This window comes from Enoplosus armatus, chromosome 17 (assembly GCF_043641665.1).
Source record: "Enoplosus armatus isolate fEnoArm2 chromosome 17, fEnoArm2.hap1, whole genome shotgun sequence".
Lineage (NCBI taxonomy): Eukaryota > Metazoa > Chordata > Actinopteri > Centrarchiformes > Enoplosidae > Enoplosus > Enoplosus armatus.
In genome coordinates this window covers 8277367-8303899 of record NC_092196.1, presented here as the reverse complement: position 1 = coordinate 8303899, position 26533 = coordinate 8277367, and the positions used below count along the sequence as shown (strand labels likewise).

Here is a 26533-nt window from a genome sequence, read left to right as displayed (position 1 = left end):
GTAATTCATCATCGTGATTTAAACATCCTGCAGTCGTGTGGTCGTAATATGGCAGCAGCAACAACGGAGCGCTGTGCTGTGCTGCACAGCAGCTCCACCACCCTGGCACAAGCAGAGACTTGCCATTTGAACAGGTAATGTGCCGTGATTAATGTCTGTCATGTTCTGTATGATCAACCAGCAAGTGCACATTAGACATCAATTGTGCATTCGAGTGTCAGACTGGACACGGGCCTGACAGTCAGGCTTACGAGGGCAGAGAGGAAAAGTGTCTTCAGACTGGATGGATTTGAAGTGGACAGGGGGGGATTCATCTGAAGGGCTACAGCTATATTTGGAATTCTCCAGGTCTCTGTGTGTGGGGGGGTGGGGGGTGGGGGGGGCAGGCTGTGTCTGTGTGTGTTTTAAAATCATACCTCTGTTGCTGGCCATGCTGCGCTGTAGGATCTGCTCCACCCTCAGTGCCATGTCAGACATGTTCTGGGCTATGGCCTGAATCCGCTCCACTAGCCCTATAGGCTGAATCCTGACACACACACACACACACACACACACACACACACACACACACACACATACAGAGAGGGAGAGAGAAAAAGAGGAAGAGAACATAATATATACAAATATTCCAGCAACAACCATCTTGTAATGACCCGAATCAGGCGCCTTCAAAAGAAAGAGGACACTATATTTCTTTTATAGTTTCCTTCCATCCAGCGGTATTTGCTGTTTTTCCACCCTTCACAGTGAGCGTGAAGTAGTGGAAGAAATGCTAATTGTCTAAAACTTGAGGCGTGAAATCGAAAAAGCTCTTAAAACACTGACAGATAATTTATTTTGCTGAGATAAAAAAGTAACTCAGCATATTAAAGCGGATCCCAGGAGGGAAATACAAACAGAAGGCAATTAGGTTGTTAGCAAATGTGTTTCACTGCACTTGACCTCTGTGGCCTAAAAGCTGTTGGCAAAACAATCAGGAAGCAATATTTACAATGCAGGAGGAGACAAAGAGGATGAAACACAGAGGGAATAAAGAGACGACGAGGGTTTGCGATAGACAGTGTTATAGTTATAAGAGATTTTTGGAAATCTGTAACATGTCTTTGAGAAACAGAGCAACAGCAAATGATCTGAAACTTTGTTCAGTCTTAGCAAAAGTGTCATCTTATTCCAGAGCCTCAATTTATCAAAACATATTCCAAGAGCTGCAACTGTCTATGCAGTCTTACTAGAGACAAGCCTGTGACACGTTAACAACTACAAGGTGCAAATGCCAAAGGAGAAGAGACGTCTGACCAAACTTTATCTTTCTGTGCAGCGATGAACCTTCAAAGTAAAGAGGGCAAATGTTTTAGCATTTGCCACATCACCTGAGGAATGCACTGCAGCTACCCGCATTAATGCTTAATGGATTTATGCAATGAATTATAAAATATTCCTGTAGAAAGACCTCTGCCTCGTCTCTGCTAAAAACAAAAGTCGATGAGTTCCTGTTGGTGTCTGATATCTACTGTGTGCAGCAGTGTGAAGTTCTACTCTGTATGAAGCTAGTAGTGCCACAACTAGCTGGAACGAACGACTATATTTATTATTAATGTATCTACAGGCTGTTTGCTCAATTAATCGATTAATTGTTTGGTCTATAAAATGTCAGCAAATGGTGAAAAACAGAAAATATTCACATCCGAGAACCTGGTGAATTTTTGCCATTTTTGCTTGAAATGTTGATTGACTAATCTTTAGCCACAACTAATACATTTTTTGATTATCACGTGATCTGTCATTTATTTCAGGTCAGAAAATAGTGAAAAATATTCATCAAGATTTTGCTTATTTTTTTGTCTGACCAACAGTCCAAAACCCAAAAGGATTATTTAAACTGCTGGCGATTCATTTTCTGTTGATTGACTAATTGTTAATCGACTGATTGTTTCAGCCCTACAACCTATAGTTACTGGTGGAAATGTTTGCATATAAACATAAAAGCAAAAGCAATATTATATTTATATGTTTTTATTATGTTAAATTACATGTTACACTGTCATATAGAGTTTTAAATCTTGGAGAGAAAGTGTAGTGAACATCTTATTTTCAAACAGTATGTGTTGAACTTTGCAGAAAGTATTTTGAGCGAGGAAAGCTTGTAAATACTTTATGTTTGCAGTTTCTGGTGGATCCCATTAAACTGAAGGGAGGCGGTCCTTTGCAGTGAGATCCTTCTCAACTCAACTGTTCAGACCCACTGGATGACATCGCAGAAACTGAAGGGAAAAGTCAAAACCTTTGCACATCAACACATGACTTTAACGATGTGTGCTGTCTGTGTTATAATCACCCAACATTCATTGATTGGACGACTGTATCACTGCCCTGTTTTACAAGAAAGCAAACGCTTACATTAATGATTTTAATGAGCTTCTCTTGTTGTGTAGTAGTATTTCTGGGATTTACACCGCTCATTAAAACAGCTCTGAATATGTAAACTCAGGAAACTCACACACACTACTGTGAACAGCGGTTCTGAGCTGGATGCAAATCATGTAGTGAAGACTCTGATTTCATTGAGGCAGCATGTATTTCTGTGTGTGTGTGTGTGTGTGCCAGCAGCAAAGCAATCTCACTGTGTTTATATGCATAATTTAACATAATCCTAAACCCCAATTTCATTTTCCCATGTAGTGCCCAGGAGGCAAGTGGTAGCCAAACCTTCTCCTCTATCCTTTAGACGAGCAGGTCAGCACAAATTAATTGCCAATTACACAGACACACTGACAGTACAGTAAAGTACACACACACATACATACATAGAGCAGTGATTATCATGCAGCGGCACAGACAGACATTTGTGGCCTCACACAGAAACATCCCATATTTACACTGCAGGAACTCTGACCCAGCAGAGGCCATCAGCTGTTGAGGAGCAAGAGGACAACCCAATTACTTTTTAACAGCATACCAGGAAGGCAAAGTCTTTCCCGCCTGAAGATCACACTGATCTCTGGGGTCAACCCCATATCGAGTATTTTTAATGACCTGAGTAAAATGAAGTACCAGCATGATATACATTGTTTTACCACCGAGTTGGTTTTAAAACTATTTGGCCTTTGTCACTGTAACATTTCCAGTTTAGCCCGTCAGAGACCAATTAAATGGGGGGGGGGGGGATATCAAACTGCAGATACAAATAATTATATGCAGAGTTTTGGCCAGAGTACAAGAAGTACTCAGGTGAGGTGCTGTGCTGCTGTTGTTCATTACCTGCAGTCAGCAGCATGTCACACAGCGGCCAGACATATTGTAAATTGCAAATATGATACGATGCCTTGTAATATATTATCAGAGGTGGTTACATTACTGTGTGCGGCGGCGCAGCCTCTATTGAAGTGCGCTTCAGAGGAGATATTTGCCGGCTGTGAGGAAGAGGGAGGCGATGTCCAGGAGGGAACAGCAAAGGCAGAAACAGGAGGGAGCTTCCTCTCCTCAAACCCAGAGCAGGTGCGGGCATGAGAAAAGGTCTGTTGCCGTGGCAACCACAGAGCACTCACAACTCGGGGCTGGCAGCTTCAACTTGTCCAGCAAGACCCCTGCTCTTCCTTTTTTTATTATTATTATTATTTTTTGTTTTATATATGCCAGTCTTTCATTTCTCCAGCTGCCCACAGAGAGGGATGGGGGTTTGTTCTAACACATATCATCTTCTTCAACACCAGGTTGCCACGGCACCAGGCGTGCACCTGCTCTGCTGGGATGCCCCAGGGCTCCATATTTAGCCTTCATCCTTTCTTCACGCTCCATCTCACAGGTCCTCTTTCAGCCTCCATCTCACCATTGCTATGCCAATGAAATTCACCTTCGGCTCGCAGTTTGAAGCTGCAGAACTACGCAGAATATTCTGCAGACCACCTCAAGTTCAACCTTGACAGCTTTGAGCAGCTGCTCTTTCCCCAGCCAGTTTCAGCATTTTCCCACCACCACCTGCAACACTTTTAACTTCTTTAAATCACCAAAATCGAAATGCCCTATGGTCAGTTATAAAGAGTCCTTGAGTTGGCAGGTTGGCTCTCACCAGAAGGAGGTCTGCCATATTAACTGGATCATGCAAACTATGTATGCATGTACTGCATACTGAACACCCAAGTACTGATTTTGTATATATTTAGTATAGCTATCACTAGCAGATTATTCATGTTCTTTAATATATGACCAGTACCCACAACAAAAATACATACATTAGCCAACTTATAGTTACCTTAATTATTAACTTACAGTGAATTAACTTAGAACAACTTTTATGACATTTCCTTCCATCTTCTTTAATATCATGATATTGTCACTGCAGTCAGAGGAACCAACAGACCAGGAAAAGTAGCCACTTCAAATAAGCATGAATTTTACATTGGTCTCATAAGTCAATAGTAATAGTTTTTTGTCAGCCAAGTGGCCATCAGCTGGCAGCTATTTGGTCCCTGAGCAGTGTCACACTCTTTCTAATCAATACTGGTAGCCTGAGGAGCACTTTTCAGAAACTGTACATCAGGCATAGTGAGTAAAACACATTAGATAAAAACCACGATGCTGTACCTGTCCAGGGCCGAGCTGAGCTCATCCAGCCTGTGAGCGTCCGTGGTGTTACCCAGTTTCGACAGAGCATCCATTCTCTTCATAATGACCTCCAGCATGTCACTGATTTTCCTCAGCACCCCACGAGATTCTTGGCCACCAAGCACTGAAAAACACACAGACACAGAGAGACGGTATGAGATAAATATTACACTAAAGTAAATCATGGAGATAGGGTTAGAATAAAGGAGGGAGAAACCCAGAGGAGAGGAAAATTCTAAATAAGATCTCTTCTTTGTCCAGCCTATTTCTCCTAGACATAATGGAGCTCAGTTTAACATCAATATGAGATGTGGACCACTTTCTCATACTTCTTAAGTTCAGCTCCCGAGAAATAGCCTTCCTCTTGTCTCAGCCCGATCCTAATTTAAGATCTTAAAATGTTTTTCTTTTCTCTCCCTGCACTGATCTTTATTTGTCTGAAATAATCAGCCCTTGAGATAACAGTAAGATCCAAAAGAAAACTCAAATGGCTTATAAATGAGTCTGCACAATATCAGAAATTTGTCTCAGTGATCAAACTCAAGTCTCAACTCTGTATTTTATCTGTTCTCAGAGTTGAGAAAAGAGTCAATACAAGATCTACATATAAACTTCAGTTTCAAATAAAGTAAACTGAACATTATTTGTATTTAGATTTGTTTGTTTGTTTATTTGTCCTTATTTCTCCTAAAGGGGGGGTTAGCAGAAACAGGTCAGAATTCAGTAATCTCCAAATAAGAAGTTGATTTATTTCTGATGGGACAAAGAAAAGATGATTGTGAGTAAGTAAGTTTTTAAAATTCAGAGATTCAAGAGGGAATTTTACAATTTCAAGTTCAGTGTGTCTCTGTAAAGTCAGATTTTATGTGAATACATTTGGCTTTATATAATGTAGAAAACCAGGTCAGTAACACTTTACAATACGGTACACAAAAATGTGAGTAGTTACTAAGGAACGAGAGAGGAACGAATCAGAAACGACCTGATAATTAATGAATCGTTAATGAGCAGTTCCTGAATAACTCTGTAATAAGGACTAAACAGTAGATAATAATGAGTTACTAGAGAACAGGAAAATTTTCAGGAAAAAAACAACATTATTAGTTCATAAGTGTGTATCAGAATAATGACCACTTTCTTTATAAGTTGGCTCTGAACTAACAGCCACTCATTCATTACTAATGACATAATTAGTTACTCTGCTTGTGCACCCCCAAGTAAATAGATACATCATGCTGAAGTTGTTACAGTGTGGTCACTTGTTACTTCATGATTATCTGACCATTACTTTATGGAAGTTTTTAAATTGGACTTTAATAGTTTAATAGCAGTAGTAAATAGTTTACATCAAGGTCACAGGAACAAAACAAACTTCTTGCTATTTTCTCTCTGAAATGATTTTCTGTACGAGCAGTTTAAAATTCACCACTGTAGACTCACTCAAGGTCACATTTTAAATCCATCTATTTTAGGCCCCTTTTACCGTTGGTTTACTTTAAAACATCACTTCAGTCTAGTGTTTATCTTCTTTTGTGCTTCATTACTAAACCAGCAGCTCACTAGCGGTCAGCTTTCCAGCAAAACACGTGAACAGGCAAATTAGTCTGACAGTATCAGTTTTGTCTTCCTGCTCGGCTCAAATTATAAACCAGAGTGATGCTGTTAGCGAACACCTAGTCAATTAACAAGCCTGCAGCTTCAGACAATAAGGTCACAGCAGGTCAAAGGCTGCATCAAGGTCCTCAAGGAGCGTAAATACTAACACCTAATTGCATCACAGTTCAAAATCCTCAAAGAGTTAATGTTCGTCTTCACTGCTGAGAAAACACAATTCTTAGCAGCAAAAGAAAATTCAAAGAATCAAGATGAATTATGCCACTCTCAGGACTCGGGAGTGAATTTGCGGTTTGAACCCCTGAAGAAAAATATTAGAAACCAACAACAGCCTCATATTGTTCTTGGGGGCTGTGAGTGAAAATAAAGCCTCACCTCCCTCATCAATTGCATTAGGCTTCGGAAACTGCAATGTGTGTGCAGACTCACTTCTGCTGTCAGAGTTCATTCATCACTGCCCAGGCGAAAGTCACCTTTCCGCGAGAAGAAATTGTATTACATCACCAGCTAATAAAATAAAAACCAGGAGAAAAATCTGCCACTTCTCCTGGTCTGTGTGTATGTGTGTGTGTGTGTTGAAGCACTCAGCATCAGAAACAAGAATTACAGAAAAAGTTGCAGTGGTATACTGCATCTTAAAAGTGAATTGTATTAGGGAGAGCCCAGATAACCTGCTAAATCTCTTCTCTTCATTGCTGGTACATATTTTCTGCTCTGGCTTAGCACAGTTTCAGTCATGTCTAGAATATCTTCAGTCAAACTGGCCTAAAGACGCCTCGCTCTGAATAATTCAGCAGTTAGACAACAAGTTTTCCTTCCACAGACAGAAAGAAAGAAAATGAATTCCCATTCAGACTTGCAGCACCAAAATCTGTGAAGAAAATTCTTAACACACAATTATTTTACCATTCATACGAACACTTGAGTGTGAGGGATTTCTGAGGAATTTGTGCCCGAGGTTTCAGAATATTTGCTAAGTTCAGAGGATCCTCCGTCAGCAAAAAATCTAAACAAAGCCTCTGGGCTGATGTGGGAAGAACTCGCATTTCTTCGCACACGTTGTGCTCGTAAATCACCATTACTGAGCAGCGAGCAGCCTTCCTACACAGTACCCTTTTAGAACTGAGCCTTATATATGTTTGCAATCAACTGTTCATCAGGCTCCCTTTTACTGTTGCGTCCTGCTGCCTCTTGGGAAACATTAGCTAATGTGTTTTTTTTTCTCCAAAGCACAGTCCGGCGTGCTGACAGTGGTCTAGCAGGAGCTGACGGTATCTATGTGCTAATGTAGAGCCTCCTCTGTGTCGTCCCTCACCTGCTGGTTAATAAAGAGCCGATTTAGCAGCAGCTAATCTCCTTTAACGACTCAATTTCGGAAGTGCCACAGCACAATCGATATTATGAACAAATTCCAATTAGATCACCATTCGTACTGTAGCTTGCTGTGTGCAGTGAAACACTGGCCAACCTGCTATAACCAACTGCCCTTAGAGAGACTCACAGGCTACATGCATAGCCAAAACTCTCAGAACTGATGAATTAATATATGCTTGACCTAATGTCCCTCACACGCTATTTTAACAGTGAACACCCCTTTTTTGAAGACATGGTCTCTTATTTGCCATTCCCTCCCTGTTCAGCAGTTGCCCTCACTGTGTTCCCACCTTTCCCCATCACCTGAACCCCACACCGTCACACCTGCTCCCAATTCTCCCATCAGCTCTGCACTTAAACAGCATGTACCTGCCCTCTTGCCGTAGTCCTCCACCATCCCAGTGTTTGAGTCTTGTAATCCTGCCTGTTGCTAAATTCGGCTCTTATCAACGACCTTAGTAGACTTTGCTTTTGCATTACACGTTCTGTCTGCGAATCATGCTTTTAAATGCAGCCAAAGAATTTTACTTGACTGACAGAGTAGTATTTTCTTCCTTCGGGCACTTCACATGAACCAATCAAGTGCTAACAGGTCCAGGAAATGACTGGCTACGAGTGTTACAGGTCCAAGTTAAACAGTGAGAGGTGCCAGCGCTTTTATTGATCAGTCTGTCTGTGGTTCATTTAGATACGGCCTCTGAAAAACTGAATTCTCAGATCACAACAGACTGAATATCTTCATCACAGATGCAGTTGTTCAGTAGATTTCATTAAAATCCACACACAAAGTCAGAATCAGTGAGTTTCAGATGTTTAAACAGTGACAATAGATTTACAGAGAGTCACAGTCAAGTCACTTTACAGACAAAAAATCATTGTTAGAAGAAAGAGCTGCAGTGCATCTCACCACCTTGGCCCTCGTGCAGTGTGTGGATTTAGACGCTGCTTGACATTATCTCAGCGGGAGGCTCTGAACATTGTGTCTCACAACATTGGGCTTTTTCTACCACCAGCAGCTCCAATATTCAGATGTTGTATGTGATCTCAGCACAAAGTGTGTCTCATCACTTAAACAGAAGCTGCATAAAATAATTTCATTTATTCCCTTTTAAGATAAAATACCTGAATACCTACAGAGTACGAGCATGTTGCTTTACCTTCTCTTTAAATCAGGATGATGCGGCAGCACTTGCCCACAAGCTCATGAGCTATCAGCAAAAAACACGTACACCTAGGCACACACGCACACACATAAGTGCACAACAAAATAATGGATGCAAGAAAGAAGAAATAAAGTGGCTGCAATAACACCAGTCTCAACTCATCTCTGCAGGGAGGTGAAATGATCAGCCTCCCCAGAACAAAAAGCTGCCACACTAAATTTAACGCACAGGGACTTTGAATCTACCTTTCAACACTTTCCTTACATACATTAGCCCATACAACAACAAAAAACATATGTACCCAGGGGGAGAAGACTTTACATGTTACATGTTTTGGAAGTTTCATCACAAAAAAACACATTTCAGTGGTTGGCTCAGGTGTGATGCAGGTGTTGAGCAGTATGATATCATTAAGTAATTAGAACTGCCCTCAGGTGGACTGCACACACTGTATGTTCTGTTTTTTGTTTTGTTTTTTTAGTAGTTTTCTAATCCAGTAAAACATATAACTTTATAATGTCACATATCAAATTGTATTTTCCAATGAGCTCAATAAAACTGAAAGACAGTGTTTCTACATGTAGTAATTTATTCATCAACAAAACAAATATTGATTGCAGCAGCCCATCATGTTTGATTTATGTTTAAAAATTATTTCCCCTCCCCGCTGGCACAATTGAGAGCCGAATAAATAAATCCAGCCATCCCTGATATGCAGGCTGGCTAGTTTTCTTAGTGAGGGAGAGCCGAGGGTCAGACCTCTCCATCTCACCTGTCACCAGGATAAATTCATACATCCCCTCCTGCTCTGCACTCTTACACACACGCACAGATAAACCTTTCCCTGTCCTCTCACTCCTAATTCAAACATTCATTCCAAAAAAAAAAGGCTGATTGGGTTTCTCTCTTCTTCTTGGCACCTATGGGGGTGGCTGCCAGATCCAGAGGCTATTAGAGCCGAAAACGTCTGTCACTTATCCTCTGTGCAGCTCCTGCCTCTTATTGGGCCTGACAGCCTGGAAAAGAGGAAAATACCTGCACTATATTTGTCTTTAAATGTCGCTCTCTGTAGCTTCAACATGTTCAGTTAGAAGCATGGTGATGTGTTCTTATACTGCACACACAGAACCTCTGCAGCCTCACGTTTACCACAGCTTTAAAAACCATACTGGCGTTTGACACATGGGTGGAGTTCTTGTCTTCAGTGAAAACAACAAAGCAACTCAACAAACCTGGCAACTTAAAAAGGTGAGGAAAGGCTGAGCTCAGCGTCAGATAATATACCCTTATGAAAAACATACACTACCACTACCCACAAACACACGAGTGTCGCACAGCATACAAACATTTTCCAGGACGGGAGTTTAGAGGTTTTATTCTCCTTTATGTTCTCACATCTCAGATTGTGCAGAACCATAAAAATATGATGAGCATTTGCATAAGCAGAACATTCTTGCCTGAATGCAAAAGAAACAACAAGAATAACCAACTCTGGAAAGTGAACTATCTGACCCAGTTTGCAGCTCATCCTACATAGCTGGCAATGCCTGATCAACAATACATACGTGCGCTCTGAAAGAGGCTGAAATCAACCTGCCTGCCAAATTCACTTGGAGCTAATATTATGCAATGATGGAGCACAGGGTGGCGTCACTTTTTAAATTAGTAGCCGTGGTGATTGTGCGTTAATTACTTTGAAAATGATTGTGCTGCTGTGAGCATGTATGAGCATGCGCATATTGCATGGCTACACTGATAAAAAGGTAATAATGTTGCAGCAGCTAATTTACAGAAACAGTAGCAATCAAAACTGTAGTATTTAATCTCCCACTGCTTCCCCAGGAGACACTTTAATCAACTGATCCCATCCAGATAGGTCCACACAAACACTTCAACACACAAAATGAAACAAACACCAACTGTTTTATCTCAACAATCAATACAAAATACATGAGAATAATGTAAAATGTGTCTGCAACACCAAGAGCTAAAAAGGCACCATGTTGTAGATCGGCCGCAGTCTTAAATCCCTCTCAAATGATGCGTTAAAAGATGCTGAATGCCACAAGGCTGTAAACAACAAAACAATCTGAGACACAGAAAACATGTTTGCAGTCCAGTCTGATCAAGAGTCACTGCCCATCTTGGCTAAAACAAGAATCAGCACCTGTCGTCGTACCTGCCTCACAATCCAGGAGAAAATCACCGGTCTTTGCAGCAGCAGACAGGAGCTTGTGAAAGAGTGAACAAGAAGCAGTCATCTTTTATTCACACCTTTTTTTTTTTTTGTCAGGCACAGAGAGAGAGAGAGCCAGGCAGTCTGCTGCACATTAATTTCCAGTTAACTCAACTATCAGTGAAGTTTCATCAGTAGCAAAGGTCAGTTTATTCTATTCATAACGTCTACACACGCCGGAGGAGAGCGCCTCCATTTCAAACAGATTATTTATCCCATTTTTCATTCAGACGAAGTGCTGAAGTTCACAGCTTTGATAGACCTGCAAATGCCACACCCTTACCAGGAGCGGTGTCGGGAAAGACTCATTTTCATGCATCACGTAGTGCTGAGACTGCTGAGGCGTAAAATAATACAAAAAAAAAAGTTCTGTCAGTGTCAGTGAAAGGATCGCAGTGAACAGGATACTGAACATGATGCTCCTTGCACACCTGATGCTCTGCTACTGAACCCAGTGATGGATTAAAACTCTGTGAGAAAGGCAGGTTTTCTTTTACATCTAATCCAGCGGCGTTTCAGCAGTCCAGCCAGAGCAATTTCAACATGTTTTTGTGGCAATACGCATCCAGGACAATAAATATAAAAGGGGCAAATATATAAGTTCAAATACAGGCGAGAGGGTAAAGATATAAGAAGTCATCTACCTCTGTTGAGAGATGCAATACTCTGCATGCCTGCAGCAAAACAGATTTTTCCATCACTTAGAGGATGGGTGTTTGTAAAAAGAAACTGGTAATGGAGCTTGCAGGTAGCAATAGAGAACGCATTAACATCTGAGCCATTTAGTCTTGCTCTGACCGGGGTAAAACCTGAAAGCACCCTAGGCCCGTTCCTCCCTTTGTGGCAAAGCTGCGTTAAGACCCCTGTGGTAAAAGGACACACTGTGAAGGTGGTCTTCAAAGAGCTTATTAGAAAGCTACAGTACACCTCTGGAGCCTTTAAGATATCTAGGATCAAATGCTTCCGCCTTTAGAAATAGCCTCCCTCTGCCCCGCCCCCCCCCCCCCCCCCCCCCCCCCCCAGTACTTCTCCACATCATTAGTTTCCTGTACCTTCAAAGGGAAGTAATGAAGGAAACGCATGCATTTTAAATCTGGATATAGCTCCATTTCCAAATGCAACTCAGTAGTGTTCTGGGTCTCTGGCTCTGGAGTGTCAGAGAGTGCAACACTTTTTATACACAGCACAACTACACAGAAATCCATAACTCTGTTTTGACTGTGGAAACCTGAAAAGCAGGTTTAAGAGTCTCGGCGCGTCTTACAGAAGATTTTCGACAAAAATAGGTAAGAGAGGTAGAGGGAGACAGGAAGGCAGAGAGAGGAGAGAGAAAGGGAAGGTAGCAAGACAATAATTACATATTTTTCTTTTGCTCTTCAGGCAATTGTTGCCATTCACAAGACGAGCGATAAACCTGGAGGTGGTGGTTCATGGACATTTTGTTTATCCTTTCAGATTCAAAATGCTACAGATGTTAAGGTGCCTCTGCTGCTTTTATGAGAAGTTTTACATTTCCTGCGTGAATGCATGTCACACACATGTTGCTGTAAAGACTGACGTGTGTGTGTGTGTGTGTGTGTGTGTGTGTGTGTGTGTGTGTGTGTGTGTGTGTGTGTGCATACATGTGCGGTAGCTCTCCACAGCATCCAGCAGCAGAGGCTGGATGTGTGTGTACAGTAAGTGCTATCGAGGTGATGCTCTACTGAACAATTCATCCCGGCCCATTCATTACGCTAACTCCCTGCATCGCTAATCCTCCCAAACATGCACGTGTACACAAACACACAAACACACACACAGAGGATGATAATTTACATAGCTCGACTCTCCCTGGTTAGCGGCGAGGCAGTGTTTAATGAGCTGGAGGCCAGATGCCTTCCCTTGACTGCAGCCTGGGAGTGGTTAATTAATCAGACAGCTCTCCACCCTGAACCAGCTCAGCATATACTATTTCACAAATGCTTGAAATTGTCTCCCATGATGACACCTGATGCTCCTCGTTACAACGTTCCTGCATTACACTGATTTTCCCGAAGAGGTGCTCCAGCTATGAGCCAATATGAAAGCTTTTAATAACCGAGTATCATTCAAGCGAGTCAGTCAAAAATCTTTCAACACTATCTTTACATCTTACACAACAAATATCCACAGGGCGACATGCAGCTCACTGATTTGCCCAGAGATGGACTGCATTAATCAAAAGGGATGAAATGATCACTGTTGCCTCATTTGAACAGAAATAAATTGGGATCAGTGGGATGTTTCACAAATACAAACGACAAACAACTGCTGTCCTTGGATGGGTTGCTGCTTCTCCCCGTGCCAGCTGGTATCCGTCACAGAGGATGACACGCAGCGTCAACACTGTGCCAGGCGGCGATAAAAAGGTGAGAGACAATAGTCCAAAAGCTAACACTGACTCTCCCAAATGGCCGGTGCTGTAGTGGTTTATATGCAGAGGCACATAGCACAAACAGAGAGAACGTGCTGAGAAAGATAACAAGTTTCTGTCAGGGATGGTGTCTCTGAAACAGTTTGGATTTTTCCTGGCAATGGCAAGGTCAACGTTGGTATCTACTACTACATTTGAGTGGCCATTTAGACTTTCATAGACAAAATTAGATTTGTCTACAGGAAGTTGTCAATCAGCTGGTTATCAAGGAGACCTTTCTATAACCAAAACCTGACCACATGTACAGCTGTCACTAAGAAACAAATGCATCACTGTCTCATGATTACATCACATTCAATATCTATAGTACTGCTTTACTGTCTTAAAAACATTAGATATATTATCAATGGTATTATATAGTATATAAATCTTTACTGCCACAGTAATTCATGTTTGCCATAATTAGTTTTTGCTTGATTGAGCTGAAGAGGAACTCCACCGGTGAACTACTTCATGATACAGGATACAGGATACATGAATCCATACAGGGTCAATTTAACCAACATTCACAAAACAGTTGAAATCCCACCTCAGCCTCCTCAGCTCAAGTGCTGCTACTGAAAAAGAGTTTATGTGGGTCGGAGCAAGGTCGTGTGGGCACTGAGCGGAGATGAAAGCAGGAGTATGAAAAGATGGAGGTGTAGATGAGAGAAGAGAGGCGTCTCTCCGGGCGACAGCATCTCCCCCAACGCACCCCTGATGAGCAAAGTGAGCAGGCCTGTCAGCCCGCTGGCAGCAATCAAGGAAGCCCCACGAAGCTCTCACCATGTTCCCAGCCTGTTCATTACCAGCGCAGGACACAGCCGCTGTAGTCACAGGCGACCAAGCAGCACTGACAGGCAACCGCAGGCTTACCTTCGGCTCGCACGGTAAACGGGGAATCTCCGGGTCTCTTGGCCGAGAACTGGCCCCCGAGAGAGGTCATTAGAAAGCACAGGCTGAAGAAGCCAATCCCCACCACAAAGATCCTGCAGGAGAGACACAGAGACAGAGACAGGAGGGTGATTATGTGACACAGGAGCATGACAAGGTTTAGAGCTCACGAGACAGACAGAGAAAGAGTGCACGGGAGGGACACGTTCACGTCAAGACGAGCTCTTTGAAATAACACCACTCCGGGTCCCTTTGCGAGGCTGTGTGGAGCGGTGGGCACATCCTCCAAAGTTCATGTTGTACCAATGAACCCACAGAAAAGCATTGTGTACTCGCTTGACTGTGCCATCTCAAATGAACCACTACATGGATGGGTTTTCTGCATCATGCTGTGCTCAGTGAGCCGACATCCTAAATAAAAAGCATTAAATTACAGGCGAATGGTTTTGTTTTGGAGGCAGCAGTGAACACGCGGCAAAACACTTTGCAAGGTCTCGAGCTTTGAAAACAAACGCTTTGGACCGATTAGCTCTAAAAACTGGCTCGCCTGCATGCTCCAGCAGTCGTGCTGAGAAAATGTTTGGAAACAAAAGCCTTTTATAGCAGGAGGAGCTGCAGGACAGACTGCTGCACTTCCACTCTGTACACCACAGCTTGCTTTCTTGAATTTTCATCAGGCAGGAAACTGGCAACAGAGAGGCTGCAGACACTCAGAGCCCGAGAGAGTGATGTTACTAACCAATATGTGAGGAGGCATATTGGTTCAAATAAACTGGGATTTGATGTTCAGGGAAGCATGCACGCTGCGTGAGAAAACACAAGTATTGTGCCTGATGACTCTACAGTGAGACCTCTTCCCTCTGTACCATCCACTGAACTATAAAAGTATGAGTTGCTCATTGGCATGTTAAATCAGGTGTGCAGCCCTGGCAGAGCGTCATGTGCAGCACCACTGCATTCACGCACAAAGCTGTGAAACATCAGGCAACTTTACGCCTGGCAGAGAGTGGCTGCCTGCAGGCTGCTGGCTCGGACACCACCGCCACGGTGATCACTAATGAGGCCTTGAGCTTGTGCACAACCTCATCAGGTCACACTTGGAAGTTTTAATGAGTTTACAGCCGCTTGATTTGCTCTCACTCCTCTCTTCAGCTGCCGGTGGTGAAACTTTCAGCTGCGTAAGCAAACGTTAATTACGGCACAGCGGGCCGCCGTTGTTCCAATTAATGCCAACGGGCTGAACTGGCGAGACTGACTGTGACTTCATGCATACAATGTGTACATGGCGTTAATAACTAACAGTGTAGTAGCTGTTCTAGCATTTTCATGGTGCGCAATAATACAAAACAAAAAAGCAGCCGTCAAATTGGAAAGAAAGAAATCTTTACATGTCAGTAAACAGTGAGAGGGTTTCTTACCTGAATGGTTTGAAAGTGAGAAGACATCTCCTCACCATAATGGAAAGGTCGCTGCTGGTCCCAATCATTTTCCACACACGTAGAAAGCCCCGGCTCTCCTCAACATTGTGCAAGTCTGTGTGACAACCGGCGCCGACACCATAACTCTCAACCGGAGTCCCGAGGACAACCGGCAACTTCCCAGCCCGGAAGCTGCCCGTGTTGTGCTCTGCGCGCGCGCCTGTGTGTGGACAACTTCAGCGGGAATCCCGTCGGTGACTGTCCTGCGGTCAGTTCTGATTATATCCCTGCATCAAAGCCCTGGAAATGCAGCGGCAATGAGCGCAATAACACAGGACCGTTGAGTTCCTTGAATTCCTTGAAACTGACTGACTCTCTGCTCTCACTGTGGGAGTCGCTCCCTCGCTGTGGCTCGTTTACGGACAGCGCCATCTAACGACTCAGACTGGAAAACAAAACGGGATTTATTTTCTGTTTATTTAAAGAAAACAGACCATGGATGAGGACGCAGACAATAATAATAAAAGCGTCTCAATCTAGTAGAGGAAGTAAGCAAGTGTAAAATGTTATCGTACTGTCAACAAGTGAAATGAATGTCAGTGTTGTAATGCCTAATGCTAACAGGCCTGATAAGCAATAATCTAGTCCTTCTCAGTCCTAGATTAATGGCAGTGAACTATTCATTATGACATAAACTGTGAGATTAAGTGAATCTGATCCAACGTCAGATGAATCCAGCAAAACAGATCACGATATAATCCTGTAATTGACATGCAAATGTCTTCAAAAACTCATTTAGGGCTGTTTTCTTTAAATACTGTGCAGTAATTGTTCCCTTTGAGGCTTCGGGGCACATTTCAGCACCGCGGACAGCTCTGCAGACAGACAGCAGCTCAGCAGCGACACCCAGCGGACTCACCACAGAATACACAGAGCAGGGTGAAACATGGCTTTGTGTTGAACTCAAAAGATAACAGTATCCTATTTTTACTCATGGCTTTTAAAATACATCGTAAAACCTGCCATGGAGCAGATTATGCTGTGATGCCTTCCTGGTGATATAAAAACATTGGCTTATAAAACATTACATTAACAGGTTTGATCAATTATAACTTCATTTAAAACCACATTTCATTACATTATTGAAAAGTTTGTGCATTGTGAATGAGCTTCCACATCAATTTAATGAGATCTGGCACCACCACAAAGGGACTTTTGTCTCTTATAGTCCCTACAGTTGTTGTTTGTCCCTGTCTTTATAAGAATGAAAAAAGACAAAAGAAATTGTGACTTGACGTCAGTTTACCCTGTGTACCATCACTACTGACTGAAAATAAAGAAGTTGTCCAGGGCCACGTCCAGTGTTTGCCTAATAGACAGCAAGTGGCAGCATCCTCTGTTTCCATGGCAACTGTTTTCACTCATACTATGTTGCCGGTTGCCACTATTCCCTCTGTGGCCCACAGCCCAGCAGGACTGACTCTGTTGACAATACAAGAGACTAAAAATGCAACACCGGTCAGATCACATTCACTTACTGTAAAAATGACAACATGACTGGTTTTCATCTGACCGGCTGCAGGGCTTCACTGCAGGACTGGATGACAGAAAGTGTCAGTGCCAGTGGATCATGTGTGTGGCTGCACATACACAAACTGATTGACAGAAATATTCCTTTTATTTGAAAGCAACATCTTGCTTTGGCTGCACAAATGAGCAAAACACTCAGATAAGCAAGTGTTCATGTAATCTGAGATCAGTGGTCGTACCCTTTCAATGCCACCTGTGGTGAGTTCAAGCAAGGACACCAGCAGCACCCTCTCACGTCTTTTCTCCTTCATTTCCTCTCCTCTATTTTTCTTGCCACCGCCAGTCCCGAGTAATTATTCTTGTCTATATATTTTTACTTTTCCCTCCTTCATGTTGACCTCTCCACCATATTTGTTATCTCACTGACTTAAACCACCTCTCTGTCTTAGTCTCTCTATCTTTCCCTCCATCTGTCTGCTTGTCTCTTGAGTATCTACGTCCTCCTGCACTTTCTCTCTCTCCCTCTCTCTCTTCCTCCCACTGTTTGGTTTGGACTCCCTCTGCTTTAATGAGGATTCACAAGAAGCAGACGCCCAAGGACAAAAAACTCTTAATAGTATTGCCTTTATACTAAACGCTGTATTGGTATTTAACAGGGAAATATACATCTGGGAAAAGCAGAAGCAGGCTTATGCGTTGGGATGGATGATTTTGGGAGGAAAATCCAATGCATCATAGCTTTGATCACAGTAGAAATACTGTTTGTCTGCCAGGGATGTGCGAGAAAATCAGGGACTGAATCCTACGCCAGGAAGCTCAAAGTATGTCAGCCCACATAACCTTCCTTGCTTCACTCAAAGCAGCTGAAAGACAAATAACTGAAGTACTGTCAAAAAAGTAAATACCTTCCCGTCTCCAGAGCCCTTACCTGGACTCCACTGCCACAATGTCTCAGATAGTTTCTGTAAACGTCTGAGAGGAAAAGCAGAGCAGTTCTGATCTTTTAGGGGAAAGAAAGCCTTTCATACATTTTCATATGATACAAACAAGGGATGGCAAATACTAATTTAACTAAGTGGTTGGGAAATTATTTTAGTGACTCAAATTAGTGCAAGATTGATGGCTGATTTGAGTTCTCCGAGACTCAATCAATTAAAAAAACATCACTTTGCTTCAGAAATATTGGATATGGAAAATTGGAAGGAGATAAACATATCAATGTTGTTTGGCTGGAGACTACCAGAAGACGAACAGTAACGGTTGTCCTTTGGGATCACACTGATAACATTATATTATGTCAGAGTTGATATGCTGTAGTTTAGTGGTTCCCAACCTTTTGACATACCTCCACAGCCCCTTACCAATGAACTCAAGTTCCACTTTTTGCTTTTTGTTGATCAGGATGTGAGCCAGCAGTTCTGGGAGGTTTGGAGGACCAGAATGAGTACAACAGCTTTTCACTGTTTCTTAGCATCAATACACATAAAACAAATGCCACCAACACAAGAACAGACGTAAAAGGGGGGGGTCCCTGCACACAGACAAAGGGCCAAAAGGCTCAGACAATATGCTAAAATACTTCCTGGTCAAACTACATGACTCATAGCACGGGTAAAATTAAACAGACAATTAAAGCCATTAACACCAGTCTTTCCAATGATACATTAAGATGTACAATAAGTATACGACATACTATTCAGTATAGAGTTAATTTGACTCAGGCAGGTAGGAAACAAAATACTAAAACCCATTGCTTCCTCCCCCATCCAAACATCACATTTGGTACAGCCCACACTGCCAACACCTGGTGGAGCAAGGGGCATTCATGTGCGCGCGTTCATGAGAGCACCATCCTTAACCAGGAAGAGAAACCAGCTTGTGCCATTCTTTTAAAACTGCAATTAACTGCCAGTTCCACAGTGAGCTGCAGCGATTTTTGACACTGACTCCAATCATGAACACTTGAAAGAAAAGATTTTATTTCCTTCTCTCCAGCCTGCTGCATTCACCAGCTATGACGAGTTATTTCTCACAGAGGAGCTCTCAGCAGATATCTGACCGCTCACAGATAGATCACCTGCGTTACATTGCCATAAATGTCCGCAACAGCCATTAATGTAACTGAGAGTGATGGCACAGCACTTGTGGTGCTCTAATATTGGTACTGAACACGTAGCAATAGTCTTAATGTTCATTTATACAGCTCCATCTAGATTCAGATCCATTAAAGTCTAAATGGCTGTGCATGTCATACCAACTGAGAGATGTTTAACTGAGAGACGACCTATGAATCTTTACGGCCGAGTCTTTCTCCTCTCTCTCTTCCCTCTGCAGAGGCTTTCACACTCACATAAAAAGTTAGGGAAATATATACTGGCATAGATACACACAGTTTCACAGCAAGAGTACCTACATGTGTGCACACATCCTGTGTGAGTGACTGTACCTGCAGAGCAGCACCTCACGAGTCGCTTTCAGAGATTCAGAGATTTTCTTTGTCATCTTCACACCACGCTGCATGAAAAGAGGTGTCAAATGTGGGCCTTACATACAGGTGTGAGCTCACTTTTTTTTTTTCCAGAGGTCTGGGTATATAAACAGATCAAGAAGTTGTGTGAAAGGCAAAACTTCCGAGAGAAGCTGGATACTTTTTTTGGAGGACTGGATTTTTGGAAAATCCCAGTTCAAGTTTCAGGGGAGTTTTGACTGCTGGCCAGGTGTCACAGCCTTTCAAAGTTTATAGTTTCACTCATTACATGCAGAGAGAAAAATACTGCACTTTGTACTATATATATCTGACAGCTGTACTAATAAGCTACATTGCAGTGACATTGGTTTTTAAGAATGAAACACATGACAAGCTCAAGACGTTTAATGTACAGGGAGATATTAGTGAACATTACTCAGATTATAAAATATAAACACAAGCAGTGTGCCGTCATATTTCCACTTGATCATCTTTGTAAGGAACGCCTCCTTCAGAGTGTAATCAAAGGAACCCCACTTTCAAAACACTCGCCACTGTTGTCACTAATGATGACAACATCTGGAGTATCAGCTGTGAGGTTACAAACAGGACACAGTTAGTATTGACACTTTTAACATGGATCCAAACATGCAACCGAATGCATTCCTTTACGGGAGTAAATACTTCGTACTTTATCAGGACAAACACTAACTCGTTACTAAATCCTTTGTTAATTTAATGTGGAAAGGAGCCGTTTAAAGTATTCAGAGGAGAAGTAAAGACATTCTTAGCTGAGGATATCCTTTTCTAGCATTGGCAGCCATCTTAGTGCAACACTGTTTGCAAGGTTATTGTCACCAGAAGCAAAGTGGATGGAGATGAGAGAAGCTGGAGTCTTATATCCAATTAGGATGGAGGGTTAGTCTGCTGTGCAGCATCTGTCCCAAAGTGTTAAGAGAGGGAGAAACCTTCACTGCACCCTTAACTCTTTAAACTGTGTCTACCTGCCATCACATAGCGTTTAATCACAAAGATAAGATAAGGAAATATTAAAAGAACCTCTGAGCTGCAAACAGCTTAATATGATTCATGCAATATCATATTCTCTGTATGAATGTGAACTGATATCCTCTGGTTTGCGAGAATTGTGAAGCAGAAACGTAACAGTGGCTCTGAACTTTTTTTTTAAAGAACTCAAATAAAATGAAAAGCACAATAAAAGGTTTGTAAGTCTGCACCTGTGTTTGTTTGGCCTTCATGCTGCGCTGTACACTGGAAATACAAATCAGCTTAACTCATTTTGCAGACCAGTGCTGGCAGATTGAAATGGTGCTCGTCAGTACTTGTGAACAGATAGGATCCTCTTGACACATCAAAGAAAACTGAAGGTTCAGAGCAGATCGTTCTTCTGCCTCCTCTACAGACTTTGAGTTCTTCTCCTGAGAGGAACAGATTGTCAGTAGCATCACTCTGAACACTAACAAAACTGAGCAGCTGCTTTCAACTCTCACACGAATCTGAAAAACAGTCTGGTAACTTTCCTGTTTTTATTTTTTGGTTTCTTGAGAAAAGAGAAAAGAAAACAGTGTTTCATATCATGCCTCTCTGTTCGGCCATTCCTCACCTGTCCACCAGGTGTCCTCAGTGCACTCCCCTGCCCTTGCACACCTGTGGCTCATCACTCATGATTTCCCAGCTGCTCCTCGTCTCTTATTACTGTCTGTGTGTGAAGACTGGACGATACCTTTTGGGTGATGTTTGCCAGTATGTTTCAAGGCTGTAATATTTACCCACATGCTCTTCTGCCTCAACCTGTCTAATCTGCCTATTCTTGCTAATTTGTCTTCAACTAAAAATAGTTTTCCCTCTTAATTTTAATAAAGTTGTGTACCAGCACATTGCTTCCTAACTGCAGTATATGTCGTTAGGTCCAGAGAGGTATTGAATCATCTCTAAGGCAATCTTTAAGTTGTACTTTGGGGTGTCACATTGCATCAAAATTACAAGGTGTCCCATATAATTTTGTCCATTGTATCAAATAAAGAATTCCTTACAATATAATGTTACACATAAAAGGCATTTCTTGCTTTGTATGTTACTGTCAATACTGCTTATCATATCAGACGATCATGTTTACTGTATTGTTTGTTAGCCTACATATTTATGTTAAACTGTGATAACTAACCACGTGCAGACTTGTGGGAAATTGGGGTTATGTCACTTTTCACGGCAGAAATATGATTTTCTCTATTAATGTGATTCATGCATATGCTGTTTGATATTTATCCCTATATAAGGACCCCTTTCCTTGTGATTTACTGGGAAACATAAAATGTGTTGTTTTAGCAGAACACTCCATAGCTAGTGTAGCAGCAGGATTTTGTAAATCGGCCTGTTATTCCTATCTTTCACTAGTATATTACAGCTCACATTGTTTGTTCTTTTGGCGTTACAGCCACATTCCAGCACAAGCTGTGACAGCTCGATAAAATTCAGCTACACTTACAATTCTATTGTCTGCTCCCCGAGGAAAAAGTCAGCACCCAGCAAAACTTATTCTTAAACAAACACTAGCAGATCCCTGGATCCCTGGTGCAGTGAAGTTTTAATCTAACAAACTCAAATGCCATGTTGCTTCTTTGCCAAAGCTGCAATTAAGTCAGTCTGAAACTCAGTTTTCCTAACACTACCCTGAAGTAAGGTCACACCTTTTTTGGCATCTCCGTTCCAGACTTAAGTGGTTTGAGTGAGTCAGTGTTACGAGGTTACACAAGTTTTACACAAACCTGGCAAAAAGAAATCTTCTCCAAACTATAAACAAATAAACTGCTGCACATCAGGCTGTTTACAATGTGGCTAAAAGAAATGTATCTATGCATAGTTATCAGAATCATTGCTATCAGATGTGATGCCCAGAGTAAATCTCTCGAAGATTCACAGAGGCTTTAATCATATCAATCATAGCAATCAAGTGCAGTAGTCCAAAAGCCCAAATTAAAGATCTGCACATTCAAAATCAAGTTAGTAGAAAAGTCAGAGTCAGAGTTGTAAAAACAACTTCAGGGACAAATATGAATGATTCTCCTGAACCCGCAAATGTGAGTCCGTAGGTTATTTCCTTTTAATGAGGGTTTCATGAAGAAAGCAGGAAACAAAACTGCGCTCTAACTCATGTTTCTCAGTCATTCATTCCAGGCATGTCTGCTCAAGTTCAAGAGAAAACCTGACACCACACGTTCTGAACTTCTTTTAAAATGCTGAGGGTGACTCTGTGATTTGTCTTCCATTCTATACGTCCTCTTGAGCTCCGACGTGCTGAAGGAAGTGGGCCTGAACGTTAGAAAAAGCATTTCTTAGCCACGTGTTCAGGAGTAACAACATGGTGAGTATCCACACGCTTGTTGTAGCTCTCTGTGTCTGGCTTTTATCTGGTTCATCTAATGAGATGAATATTGATTTTAATGCAGATCAGAGTGATGAATTTCTCCTCCGGTGTGAGGACGCAGCATGTTTTTGGCTGGGTTTCCATCATCTGGTTCACTTCAGCAGTCAGCGTTGCTGGTGAGGCTTTGTTCTGTGCGTGAAAAGACGTGAACTGCGTGTGTGTGTGAAGATGTGAACTGATTTAAAAGGTTACAGCTTGTGCAGGGCAGAAATATGGCATAAAAGACTAAATGTGCTCCTCATTGCATAATGATTGTACATTTTTTTTATGTTTCAAGGAAAAAGACAAACAGGAGACTTCCAGTTGTACAGTCGAACATTGATCAGTTTCTATGATATTTCTGGTAAATCTTCTATCCTTAACCCCATCTTAAGACTTAAAGGAATAATTACATCGCACATTTACATTTGGGGAAACACAGTATTAGCTATCCTGCTGAGACTTAGATGAGAAGGTCGCTACCACTCTCACGTCTGTACGATAAATATGTAAAACTTAACTTGTTTATAACTTAGCTTAGCTTAAAGCCTGGGAAAAGCTTGCATGGTTCTGCTTGATAATAGCCCAACACATTGTCACTGGCACTTCGGTTTTAGTATGGCTTAACCCTTTATCAGGCACTCATTGAAATACTTGGAAATTCAAAATTTCAACCCAAGAGTGTCATTGCAGGACACACTTTGTTTTTACTGTTGTGACATTTTTAAAAAATATTCAATTTTTATGTTGAAAGATCAATGAAGTTACCATATATGGTTCCTCGCCGGATAAATTAAACAAACAAGATATTACTTGTTAAGCAGTGAGCTTTAGATGTGCTGGTAGGGAGATTTTGTTACATTTGGATGTAGCCAAGCTAGCTGTTACTCCCTATTTCTAGTTTTTGTGCTAAGCTAACTTGCCACTGGGTGTAGCTACAGCAATAATAAATAAAGTGAATAAAAATGGAACCCAGACACTGAATATCTACAGAATAATTTGAAACTAATCCTTTTAGTGACCCCCATACAGTTACTTAAATAAAGCTGATGACAAATGACAATAAAATGATGTAATTTTGCAGGACTCATTCAACAGACTGTGTTATGTTCTTTAACCGTGTCATCCCTCTCTCTGATAATGCAGTCAGTCAAGGTGTGGAGCTGCACACCAAGCCCAAGGAGGTGGCAGAGTGTGGAGGAAACGTGACACTGATATGCGAGGCCAGCTCATCAAAACAGTTCAAAATAAAATTATTTTCCTGGCTGGCTACAAATAAAACTGTGTGTCAATATGAAGGCGGCCAACCTGACCCTGAAGTTCTGTGTGAAAGCACGGCCGAGACTCTCCGCCACAGACTCACTCTGACTCTCTTCAACGTGATGCCGGTCAACCAGGGAAAATACCTCTGCAAACTACGCACCACTCAGGGAGCAAAGGATGCCACAACCTTTGTTACAGTACAAGGTGAGTTCACTTTTAATACTTTTTAAATGTCACAGTCTTCTTATTTCTTTCTAAAAGTCCTTGATCTTTACAGACTGCCTTGGAAGATCTGGATCCTCCATCAATGAGTCTCATGCTGAGTGCTCGTTCAGTGAATTTTACCCCAGTGGGACCGTCCACTGGTTCCAAGGAGACATTAACTTAACAGACTCTGCCAGCACACAGATAGAGGACGGCCAACATGGACGCTTTGATGTCTTGAGTACATTAGATGTACAGAAAAGAAACGTGAGCCTGCCTTATACATGCTCACTGTGGATCCCTCCTGCTGGGAAGTATCTCTCCAGTCAACGGCTAATTGTGCTTAGGAAAGTGACGTCATCAGGAAGCATGGTCAAACTGCAGTGGATCTGTACAATGGTGGGAATCATGATGGTGAAATTTATGACATAAAGTAGAATTCAAGTTTTGGTTTCTGGTTTGTTTCCAGATGGCATTTGTAAAAAGTTGAAATATGAAAACAACAGAAATGAAAATGAGCCAACTTTAACTTTTATGTTTTATCCAACCAAGAGTACAGAGGACTGAGTCACAGGACTTTAACTAATTAAACAATGTACTGTTTTCCTGAAAACAGGCTTTAGAAAACTGCTACTTTGCAGATGCAGCATTTCTGTTTTCAAATATCATATTCAGTCTTGTGTTACTGGTAGTTTTATGCTCTACTTTTTTTTAAACATTCACTTCATCCTGAAGGCCAGAGGGAGGCAGTCTTCCCATGCCAGAATAATAAGGACAACTGATTTACTGCTTTTACACACTTCTTGCATATTGTAGAATATTGTTGTCCAGTATTCTGAATTTATTACAAATACATGAGCACTGAAGGAGAGGAAATTTGCCCACTAGTACTATTGTGGCAAAGATCCTTCATGCAGACATGAAGGGCAAAAAACAAAATGTAAAAACTGCAATACAGGGATTAAAATGAATACATTAGGGTCACATAAGACAAAATGTGCTATAAACCCCTTCATTTAACACCAGTCTTTTTTTCTGTTAACCATTTCATTTTATGTTGTCTGAGAAAAGATGTTTTTAAGTTGTGTTTTTCATTCACATATGTGGTTTAAATTGACACTAATCTGAAATACAGCTACTGAGGCAACTCTTGTCTACACAAAGTGTAATAGACATTTTGTACAGAGGATTTTATTTTTTTTAAATCTGCTTTGCAATACGTGAAAGTGTGAAAAGTAATACATTTCCTGTAGGTAAGCTTTGTGAGAATATGTCATGTAAACCTGTTACACTCTCTCTCTCCAGGATTTCTCAAAGTATCTTCTCCTGTAGAGACACGTCCGGTCACTTGCTTGACTTGCCGGATGTGTGCCCATCCTTGGTGTGACTATGTGTCTGTGAAAAGGTTGTTTGGTTATTATCTGTACTCTCATCGCTGCGCTTCACTGCAAATGTATTTACTTTTGGGATGTTAAGGTATGCAGTCTCTCAGGCGAGTGTTGCCTCGGTGTGTTGCCAGGCTATAAAAATACAGAAAAGTTGCACAAATCCTCTCATAATCTTCAGAGACACAGGGGAATTAGACACTGGCTCTGTTTAAGTGTGGTGTTCTAGCTTTTGACAAAGGTCCAGTAACGGTGACAGCAGGTTTCAAAGCCTGTTGAATGTGCTTTCTCTGCTCGGTGGTCCAAGTTTCAAATTACAGCCAGGTTTTGCTCAGGTGGATGGTGAGAAGCAAACAGTAATGGATGGCCTGTTGGGTTTTCTGTGCATCACAGCCAGTTTATTGGTATGCATTTTCTTCTTTTGTGAAACTACTATTACCATCCAAATTCAGAAGACCTGATGTTTTACCTCTTGCATGAGCAAAACATATTCAATTCTACACCCGTCCAGTGGATAGTTTAAATTCA

The 26533-nt window shown here is 41.8% G+C and overlaps 1 protein-coding gene and 1 long non-coding RNA gene across 3 annotated transcripts in view; one reads left to right on the top strand and one right to left on the bottom strand.

The window, feature by feature from the left end:
- LOC139300186 (alpha-1,6-mannosylglycoprotein 6-beta-N-acetylglucosaminyltransferase B-like) overlaps nt 1-15800 on the bottom strand; it is a 50920-nt gene extending 35120 nt beyond the window's left edge. For both annotated transcript variants that reach the window (XM_070923197.1, XM_070923198.1), the window contains exons 1-4: nt 15733-15800; nt 14297-14409; nt 4582-4726; nt 417-526 (exon numbers count right to left, since the gene is read on the bottom strand). In XM_070923197.1, the coding sequence (XP_070779298.1) occupies nt 417-526; nt 4582-4726; nt 14297-14409; nt 15733-15800 (436 nt within the window). The remainder of the gene's footprint in view (nt 1-416; nt 527-4581; nt 4727-14296; nt 14410-15732) is intronic.
- Nucleotides 15801-24518: 8718 nt separating this feature from the next.
- LOC139300454 (uncharacterized) lies at nt 24519-25645 on the top strand. The gene is made up of 2 exons (XR_011598844.1): nt 24519-24620; nt 24694-25645. It is a non-coding gene; the product is annotated as an uncharacterized lncRNA (long non-coding RNA).
- The last annotated feature ends 888 nt before the right edge of the window (nt 25646-26533 follow it).